Source organism: Pimephales promelas, chromosome 12, assembly GCF_988280905.1.
Source record: "Pimephales promelas chromosome 12, fPimPro1.hap1.1, whole genome shotgun sequence".
In the NCBI taxonomy this organism is placed as follows: domain Eukaryota; kingdom Metazoa; phylum Chordata; class Actinopteri; order Cypriniformes; family Leuciscidae; genus Pimephales; species Pimephales promelas.
Window position 1 is genome coordinate 20,618,424 of NC_142780.1, and position 10,972 is coordinate 20,629,395.

General features: G+C 37.2%; 1 protein-coding gene across 1 annotated transcript in view; it reads right to left on the reverse strand.

The window, feature by feature from the left end:
* cadm4 (cell adhesion molecule 4) overlaps positions 1–7,725 on the reverse strand; it is a 145,915-nt gene extending 138,190 nt beyond the window's left edge. The window contains exon 1 of the mRNA XM_039679453.2: positions 7,470–7,725. Coding sequence (XP_039535387.1) covers positions 7,470–7,545 — 76 coding nt within the window. The 5' untranslated portion in view covers positions 7,546–7,725. The remainder of the gene's footprint in view (positions 1–7,469) is intronic.
* Positions 7,726–10,972: the final 3,247 nt, after the last annotated feature.

A 10,972-nucleotide genomic window follows, 5' to 3' on the forward strand; every position in this document is an offset into this window, starting at 1 on the left:
AGGTATTATAAGCTTTCATTTAAAGAGCTAATGCATGGATCCAAAATAACGATACACATCTGAGATGAGCATTTTGACATAATTCTGTGTGTATGTGTCCATTCAAGTGCAAGAAAATGAGGAATCAATTTGGTGTTTGCAGAGTGCAGATTGCTTTTGTATTAAACTGACTGCTTTCAGACAGGTTTTCCAAACATATGGCCCCGCCCCCAAACTAACACCATTGGTTGAGCCATTGTTACTATATTGAGTTTTTACATTTTGCCTCAATGTGTTGTCAGCTCATATAAAGGTGTCTCTGAATATTAAACTGGGATTGAAGAAGGTATTTAAACATCTAAAAACAATATTAATTATTTTTTTAATCCCTTTCCTCCCTGCATGAGGATGTGCAGTGGTCAGAACAACTCATGTCACACACACACACCTGTCCCAAGTAGCCTAAGGACTGCTCCACCCTCATCTCGAGCTTCATTATCACCTCCAACCTCTCCACATTGTGCAATCGGTGCATGTGGCGTTAGTTTCCCTCTCAAGAAGCTATCCTTTCACACACACTCCATCTGGAACAGGGGTTCATTTTAGTTCTAATGAGCCCTTCATCTAATCAAGCCTAGTGAGGGCTTTAGTGCCACTCATACTCCTGTAACTGCTGCAAAAGCCTGGGACCTTTACCTCATGTGGGTATGGAACATTGACTTGACAGGAGCCTTGGAAACAGATGGAAGGATGAAAGCAGGAGCAAAATAAAAGACAGAGGTTAGGGGGCTGTTAAACAAGCACAGGGCAGAGTTTGTAAAGTCATGGCAACACTGTTCCCTATATGGAGGAATGTTCACCTCTGTGGCAATCAACCACAACATCCACTTAAGTCTGGTTCTCTCACTCTCTCTCTCTCTCTCCACCTCTCTTTTCATGTCTTTGATTATCTCTCTCTCTCTCTACATTAGCAACTCAGTTTCTCACATGTCTCTCTCTAGAAAAATCCAAATAGAGATATTCTTGGTGCAAAGAGAGCAGAAGTGAAAGGACAAATGATTTCGGGGTATTTCCAGAGTGAGAGATTATTAAATCTACATATTTTCAAAACTGAGTAGTCAGCTGGTTGTCTAAACCAAGGAACCAAGGGTTTTTAAATCTTTTAATACCAAGGGGACACACACACACACACACACACACACACACACACACACACACACATATATATATATATTGGGAAGGAAATTATGGGATTTGATGGGATCAATATTTTTTCAGCATAATTTTCTTGTATTATTTTAGACGACATGTTTCCAAAATTAAATAATTGCCTCTAACGTATATGTTTTAGTATACTAAGGCCAAAACAAACTTTTGAAATACTATATAAATAGGGTACTTTAATAATTTTTTTAAACGAATATAAAATATGAAGATACTTTTGTGTTTATTTTTTTTTTATCACAGATAGATTTTTTTAGTAAATCACAAATAATATCATGATTTCAATAATGAGTTTGTTGAATTTAAACTCATTTAAGAGTTTGCATATTTAATTAACATTTTTAACTTTGACAGCACTAAAAAAAGTGTCCCTGAATCCAAAGATTGAAAGCCCCAAAAGAAAGTATATTTTCTAGATAATATTTAATCATTTGTTTTGGCTTTGGTAAAATAGAAATTTCACCATATTACACATTTTTCAGTCTATTTTTTTATTATTTTACTTTGGGAAAGGGTTTTTTTGTAAGTCATAGTTGTTATAATTATGGGTCCTTGGTATTAAAACTAAAGGTTTGAAACCACCAGAGTACACCATGGTGACCCATCTCTAAACACTAATAAAGCTCATTTTATCTTAGTACTCATAGGGGAAAAAAGTCATTTCTGATTGATACATTTCTATCTTGCTGTCAAGCCGTGGGATAAAGACACTGAGAAACAATGAATTGCAATTCTGAAGTCTTATTCTTAGTGCTGAGAAAGACATTCACTGCCACTCAGACATCTCGCAGGACAAGAGGAAGAAAAATTAGATGTGAATCAGACTGCACTTCACAACCCAAGTCTGAATTATTGACACCTCGTGTCTGGCGAGATTTTTGCCTTCTCACAAGTGACACAGACAGAATCTGATCCAGTACGTACAGGCACATTTCAATAATTCACACACTTATCAGAGAGCAAGCGCTTAAATTCCCACAATGAATGTGCCTGAATTCAATCCAAGTGAGCCGCGGAAACAGCTTGAGAGTGATAACCTTGAAAAATAAGGTTTTATAATGGGCACACCTACTCTGAGAGTATTTCATTAGAATAATATTTGAGACAATGTTTTTTTTTTTTTTTTGTTGGGAGAGATGGAAGAGTTTCGGCTTCATTACAGCGGTGTTGCTGGCCTTGCTCAATAATGTTTGTAGTCAACTTGACCCACAAGCGTCTGATTCATCATTTCTGTCATTTAAAACCCGCACAGTCTTCCAATAACCTCCTCTTCAGCATGTAAGCTCTGAAATGAGAAAGTTTTGCGGCTAATATGAGTGACCGCAGGCAGGCAGGCGATGAGAGCGAGCAAGAAAATTAAAGGAGTGTCTAATCAGTCAAATCAGATTGAAGATAATTACGGTGAAATACAGTTACCGAGACACACCACCTGCGACAAACCCATTCTGTGTAACGACTCCATAAAACACAATGATGAATCCAGCCCTCCATTGAAAGGGTTTGAAATAAGTCTATTCCTCCCAGTGTTTATCTCTTCGTCTTCAAATTGAGGACGTTCACGAGTTTCAGTACACCTATGACTCTTATCCGCTTCTGTCTTCTGTGTTAAGTAACAGTATATGATCCCTAAACACAAGGAATTGGGCTGTAAAATGTGTAATCTATTACAGTGATAAGAGAAAGCCGTGTAGCGACATAACAGTCTTCACCAGCTCTCTTTGTTTATGTTGTCTTTTTTTGTCTACTGTGAACCTGGGTTCAGTGTTTGCTGTGAAATTAAAGTAAAAATAGAAAGCGCGTACCTGAAGGCTTTACTACATGTCTGTTTTTAACATACTGGTGGGAGGGCTTCCACTCTAATTAAATGTCAACATGTTTTTACTGGGGGAATTACACAAGCATACATTGGAATCAAAGGATAAACCTTGGCTCAAGATAAAGGCTTCCTCGTAGCATTACAGAACAAAGTGTCAAGAGAAAATACCAATTTCTGCCCTACATGTGTGCAGCTAATCCTATAGAGCCTACTCTGCAAAATACACTAATTTTGCATCTGAATAAGGCTAGGAAATTAAACATTTGAAACAAAAGAAATACTTGATGATTTCCATGCCCCATATATACAGGGCCCCAGACTACAAACAATTTACAAGGGAGCATGTGAAATGAAATATTTAAAAGACAAATTAGGGTTTAGTTTACAAACATGAGCTCCGATTTGATCCTGACTGTAAGTTATATCGGCCACCATGCCGGTATTGGCCGATATATGTTTCAATGTTATCGTTTTCTCCCCGATAAGAAAATTTGGCTGGTATATTAAAGCCGATTTATATATAATGGATTATTTCCTTCAGCTGAGACACTTCAGATGCGCACTGTTCGCCATGAGGTTTTTGAACTGCTTGAAATAGGATTAGAATCCCTTAAAAAAAAGGAAAATACAGTTATGTTCTGTCATATAGACTACATAAGAGAACATTATAATTGTGTGCTTGGGACATGGCTTTTAATGGGGAAACTTGTGTTTTAGTAATCAGGCTCTCAAAAATTATATAAAAATTTAGATTTAGATTTATCGACCAATATAACTGTTCTCGGCTTTCAAATATTGGATTTGCATTTACATTTATTCATTTAGCTGACGCTTTTATCCAAAGCGACTTACAATTGCTATATATGTCAGAGGTCGCATGCCTCTGGAGCAACTATGGGTTAAGTGTCTTGCTCAGGGACACATTGGTGTCTCGCACTGGATTCGAGCCCGGGTCTCTCACACCAAAGGCATGTGTCTTATCCACTGCGACATCACTATCAGCCAAAATAATCGGTATCATCTGTATTATTGGTATGATACCGATGGTTATCTGTATTAGCCAAAAGTTTCATATTGGTGCATCCTATACCTGACTGTATTTGTGCCCTCTGTTTTTGTAAGAATATGAATGGCCCAACCAGTTGATAAAAAGATATTGTGCTTATTGGGGAAATAACATTTATCACAACACAGTTTACTTTCCAAAATAATGGTGAATGCTTTTCCGAGCATTTCCAATCAGACATGATTGAATTAAACGAATCACGGTTTTGTGCGGAAGCTGAAAACTCGACTGTGAACGATTTACTGGGCCTGATTCAAATCACAAACTCACGAGCGAGTTCTCTGAATCTTTTTTGACAGACTCATTAAAAAGAACCAGGTCATAAGAGGAAGTTGATCACAAATTGAACATCATGACATGATGAACAATGAACAGCATATGTTTCTCAACAATGTTTTCCAAACTGCATTTAGATTTTAGTTTGTACTACTTATTTGCCAATTTTGAAACCATTTTATTCACTTATATTTCTAAAACTATGGCTGTTTTTCAACTTTTATTCTCATAACTAATCATGCCAAACTATATAATAAGACAGCTATTATAACTGCAATATGTAATTGCATTGTACTTGAAGAAAAAATAAAAATCCATACAAATTCTCTTAAACTGTGCTGCTATTTTTATACTTTTTTCCAATTAGGAGGCAATTTGGCCCTCCAGCAGAAGCAACATTGACAGAGTCCCAAAAAATGATGAAAACAGATTCAAACGAATGACTCTCATATTGCTTGCCATCGAATAAACAAATAGAGATGATTAACTGTGCACAGCCAGTGATGAGAGAGGACGGGCGAGGAATGCAGCATGCAGAATGCAACTGGCGCAGTTGTGGCCGTTTATTGTGTATGTGTGTGTCTCAGACACACAGCACTTCAAAAAAGGGCATGCAGAGAGAGAGAGAGAGAGAGAGAGAGAGAGAGAGAGAGAGAGAGAGAGAGAGAGAGAGAGAGAGAGAGAGAGAGAAGACAATGAGAGAGTGGCAGTGGCTAAACAGAAAGAGGGGCTCAGATGGAGAACACAACATGAGTCTGCAAGCCTGTGCCCAAGGGACACACACAGTCAGTACATTCGGTATTTTTTCTGCAGGGTGAAGGGGTAATTTCTCTCTCACACACACACACACACACACACACACACACACACACACACACACACACACACACACACACACACACACACACACACACACACTATTCTATTGTTTCTATGCTCCTGTTTCTACATCTCTCTTTCTCTCTGCCTATGATAGACTGGTTTCCTATAGGTTCAAGGTTCTTTCTTCCCATTATCCCTGTCACTCCATCTGTTTGCCTGGCTGTCTTCTACTTTTCCATCCCATTTACAACTTTACGTCATCTTCAGTTTGTATTTCTGTCTTTTTCAGTCCATTCGGTAGGTACAAAGATCATCTAATCTCAAACACGTTCCTTCTTTTTGCTCCCTGTTTCCTCTCCTCCATTCCCCTCTTTATATATATCTAACTAACTGTTCCATGTTTGGAAACAGAATATGTCAACCTGGCATCAAAAGTCTCTATTGATTTACACGATGAAGGGGTGTGATAATCAAATTTATCCCTCCTTCTTTCCCTCCCCAACCCCCTTTTCTCTCTCCTCTTTTACCTCTTGTCACAGGAGATTAATGACAGTCATCTCCACAGCTCCCTCTTGACCTCCAAGGCTCAAATGAGAAGACACCCTTCCATTTAAATTTAAGCAATGACACACATACCCATAATGCAAAGCCTATGCGCACAAAATTACAATTCAAATTTTTCATCATATTCTGATGTATATGCCATGGCCAGATACAGCAAGAATTGCAAAGAATGTACAGAAGAAAAAAAATCTTCTGTATAGTTCACTTATTATAGACAATGTAAAACAAACAGCTACACAGCGTGTAGTAAAATTGCTACACAAAAATCTGGAAGGAGCTCGGACCACAAATTGCTACTGAATTTCAACAAAGGAATGCTTTAGGATTTCAAATAGATAAATTATTTTTTCCATAAAATTTAAAACATGAAGTGGAATGCAAATGAAGTACTGTATATTTGTTGTTTTTAGCCCAGCTTTACTGTCTTTGCACTACACTATTGAGCTTGTAAGTTGTAATCGATATGAAAATATGAATGATGCTTTTGTATGAATTCTAGAAAATTATATAAATTATACATTTTAAAAATGCAGAGCGTTTTTGTTTTCACTTTTCTCTATGATCGCTTAATGGGTTTCTCTCGCCTTCTAAGCAGGAAATGGAAAACCTGGAGTGGATCTGCAGAGTGATAGCCTATTCCAGACCTGGATTTGTTTAGTTTTTGCGTTGCTTGTAGTAGATGCATCATGGTGTGGCTTGCTCTTTTTAATTAGCCTATCTTTTTTGACGGATCAGAACTGGCTTTTTTTTTTTTCATTCTGCAAGGCAAGTTATTAAATGGATATCATATAAAACTCACTGTTGGACTTTATGTCAGAACTGATCCGATTCGGCCCTAGGCAAATGTTAAAGACACCTTATAAAGTGCAAACGCATTTTCTTTTCTTCCCATGCTTATTTCGCTCTTGCTTAGTAATTATTAATTTGAGCCTCATCTTACAAACAGATGGCACAGCTTGAAGAGAGAAATTAAACGGCCAGCTAGTATCTTCAAGATGCTCTTGTAATCCAAATCCCAAGATACAGCAGATGCACTTATCATGCGATGGCAAGCGTGAAATACGCGGCCCGTGTTGGGATTTGCTCTGACAGTCTTGTATTTGAGACTGATATGGGACAGTAACCCCTGCGCAGAGTAGCCCAGAGCGGGACCTCCGAACAGCACATTCGGCTATATATGGTTAAGGTAGGCTATCTGAGCTTTTATAGCCTGACTGACGCAATGGCTAGCTATATGCTGCTCGAGGTCTCAAAGGATATCGGTAAATGAAAGAACAAAGCATAGTGCACACTCTGAACAATAATGCGCGCGACCGTAAACGAAGAATGAATACACACAGAAAAGCATCTAAAAATTAATTATCAAGCACATATCATATGTGTGCTGCTGTGCGTGCGGTTATTGAGCGAACCCACTTGATTAGAGCAAACGGAGTCAGCAGAGGTGCAGGTGACGCAAACTGACCAAAATAATAAACGATAATTAGCCTGCAAAAGATGTAAGAGCAGAAAACGGGAACGGGAACTTTAACAGAACCTTTTTAATTTCACTTTCGTATATGCAAATGGGAGGTAACATGATTTCTACCACATTTACTGGGTGATGCGTGCAGATGTGTTTACATATCTCGCGATGGCAACATTAGATGAATAGTTCTCTTTAGTAAAACATCTGGCAAGTAAACTTTCAAAGTGTTCATAGACTGATTCAATAATTCTTACCTGTGTGCGAATAAGACACGAGCAGTAGGAGAGACAGGGGAGCGCAATACTTCCAAAAAGAAGAAAATGCCATCATGTGTGTTATTCCGATCTCTCTGTTAGGTCCCCTTCCTTATTAGAATAACATGAGCACGCAGGCTCTCACCTACGAGTTATGTCTTTTCTCAACTCCAGTGTTTGCTGGAATCGTTGTGAGTTACATACTATACAAATGCACACTCAATCTGATACAATACTCTGAATGAAAGGTGGAAATGTAGCATGGCCGGTTTTTCTTGGGCTCAGCTACAACCAATCGGATTTGACAATGATCAGCGCACACCCAATGGGCGGGGTAAGTATAATATTAAAAGACAAATGACCGTTTGTTTTGATCAAAAGTACAATGCGCTTTATTGCACTGCGGTTATTGGAATGAGTATAGCCTTCAAATTAACCGCTCTATAACGTGATGAATTACAGTGGCGATCAATAAAGTTTTGAACGCGAATTTACTGGAACAGTGGGCTTTTTAATGAATCTCTGGCGTGTAATATGGGTTGAGATAAATTACATATTCACTGACTGGACCAATTCAGAACAAGGAATTATAATGATTCATTCAACTATGTGACTCATTCAACTATGTGATATACAACGAAAACAATCAACATGATCATTAGAAACCAAACTGGCATGAAACCAGCCCGAGTAAGACTTCAATATCTTCATCATCCTCGAATCACTTCACTGGCGTAGCCGAATTAAAAGCGCAATGAATTTATGGGCAGTTTTATAGCTTGTATTTAGCGACCTCGTGTGATGATTTTGAGGAATAGCGATGTGGTTTTGAAAATATATATAAATGAAGAGTTCAGATGCAAAAGCCTCTAAATGCCATTTGAAATTTTCTTCTTTAATGATGATTTTTATCAAACTTGTATATTTAAGTTCAGTAATTTCACTTAAATAACAATTAATAGGTAATTATCATTGCAATTTAAGTGAAATCACTGAACTTAAATATACAAGCTTGATAAAAATGATCATTCTAGAAGAAAATTTCAAATGGCACTTAGAGGCTTTTGCATCTGAACTCTTCATATATAAATATATATTATTACTATAAAATCTTGATTGTAAAGAATGTAGGCCTAAAGAATAGTTATAAAGCTTAAAACAATAAAAAAAAACGATAACAAAAATATATCAAACCATTGTTCTGGCCAACGAATATTGTAAACATGCCCCAACCACACAAGGAAATCTCTCACGTTAAATTATGCAATAACAGAATAACACAAACAGAAAATAAGAACCAAACTGGCTGCTCCAAATTTGCTGTTGCCCAATACAGATATTGCTCTTTTTGTTCAATTATAGACATTCATAAGAAACACTTCTAGAAGATTATGGTCACAGACAAGCAGGAAATCAACAGCCAGAAAGTCATGTTCACTCATGCAGGATCCAAAACATTTGTTTGCTCTCATTCTTTCCAAGTAGCTGTGCCGCATGCCAGAGTAGTTTATAATTGGCCAGCAAACATCAAACCTTTTGGAAGTGTTTGGTCAGAACATAATTTGAAAGCTGAAACATGTATACAAAAGGAAACTGAAAGCCATTTAAATGAGAAAATAACCATGACTGTTGACAAGCACCTTAGTACGTGAGAACCTTGAGACGTGAAATATACTTTTCACACATCAATGTTTTTTTTATTACAAATTGCAGCTCATGGCATTTTGAACCAACATATTTATGCAGCAAATTAACCGTTTTTGATGTTTGCTCACATTTTTAAGTAAACAATGCTGGAGGGAAAGGGTGTTTGTGTGAATAGGGCTCATCCTACAGCACTGAAAAACTGCAAGGCATTTAGAGCTTTTATTATTCTCTCTCTTATGAAAGTCTATTACCTAGATCATATAAATGTGAAATGCGTGACCCTTTTGGAGATTTTCCTGCTGCAGGCCATTTACTTTAAGAAGCCCCAGGAGAAAGCAAAATTAAAAATATGGGATTTTCTTTTAGGCCTATAGCCATTTCAAGTTTTGCTACTCCAATGCACTTCCCATGCTAATATATTCTCTTGTTCAAGGACTTTATGAAGAACCACGGGAGAGAAAGAGAGATCTTGAATAATTTGTGTAATAATATTGTTCTTGTTGCATTCCATGCCATGCAATATACCTTCGTTAATGAACTGTCATTGTTTTAGCACACAAACACACAGTTATTGATGGTGGCTTCTGGTCTACCACACACTGGTAATAAAACTACACAAAAAGAAACACAAATATTGCAGACATAAGAAATGAAATGAGAAGCTATGCTAATGTTCACAGTGATGATCTGCTAAAGTTAAAGCATTGGAGGGTAAAATTAATAAACACAGTTGTGGTTATGTGGTGGGTATAGTCCAGGCAATTCCAGTTCATGCTATTTTTTGTGGTAAAGTTGGGCTTGTGGCAGCATGTAAAGACAAGATATGTCACATTCTGAATACCTCAGGCCTTTTTTATATAGATTTTTCCTCCTTCCCTTTGGCATTTAAATAGTTTTCTCATTTCTAGTTCTTACCTAAATACACTTAGTTAACACCCATTAAGAGGCTGGTGAAAAATTGTGGTTCAGAATAAAATAATAATTACATACACTGTGTGTGTTTTGCAATGGCCGATTCTGTTTATTTGTAAGACCATAGAATTTATTAACCGAATGGTTTTTTCAATCATTGAATAATTTATTAACACTACTTGATTCATTCAGGATCAAAATAGTTGTATCTGACGTATCGCCCCTACCCTCAGTCACTGTTGCCTACATCACTATACGCTAATGTAGTCCACTGAATGAGGGAATCAATGTAAAGAGTGAATTCAGACACTATGTGCATTGGAAGCGCTGCCATACGCCATTTTACTGGCAAGACACAGGAAATTCAATGTGGGGCTTTATAGTGCATCGTTATTTAGCAGCTAGCCATTGAGTGTAGGCTAGGCTACATCAGTTGTAGGCTACTCATTATTGAGGTGCATTATAGAATTTAATAAGTGCACTTGATAACGTCCACCACTATGGTGTTGGACACCACAGCAAATTGCTGTCCAATAATGCGATATATAGTCGCATATATTGCAATAGTGCAATATATTCGGGAATAGGGGGCGATTTTGGAGTTTTTATGAGTGAGTCATTATTCATTCATCCAAACCGCACAAAACAGTGGTTCATTAAAGAATAATACATAATAAGTGCGAGAGATGGCAACAATTGACTTCTTTGATTTCACTTTTGAATTAGTTTGGTTGGAAAATAGACAAAGTAACTGGCAATATTTTGTCTAAAATGTACGTTATTTGATATTAACTTGTTTTTGAGCTGTTGTAGCCTATATGAGAGCAATATGCAAACTGGCGTCGAATCACATGAAAGACAAAAGTCTTGCTTCTGTGATTTTCTTTAAGGGGTTAGAATAAAAATTATGTTATTAATTACTCACCTTCATGTTGTTCCAAACC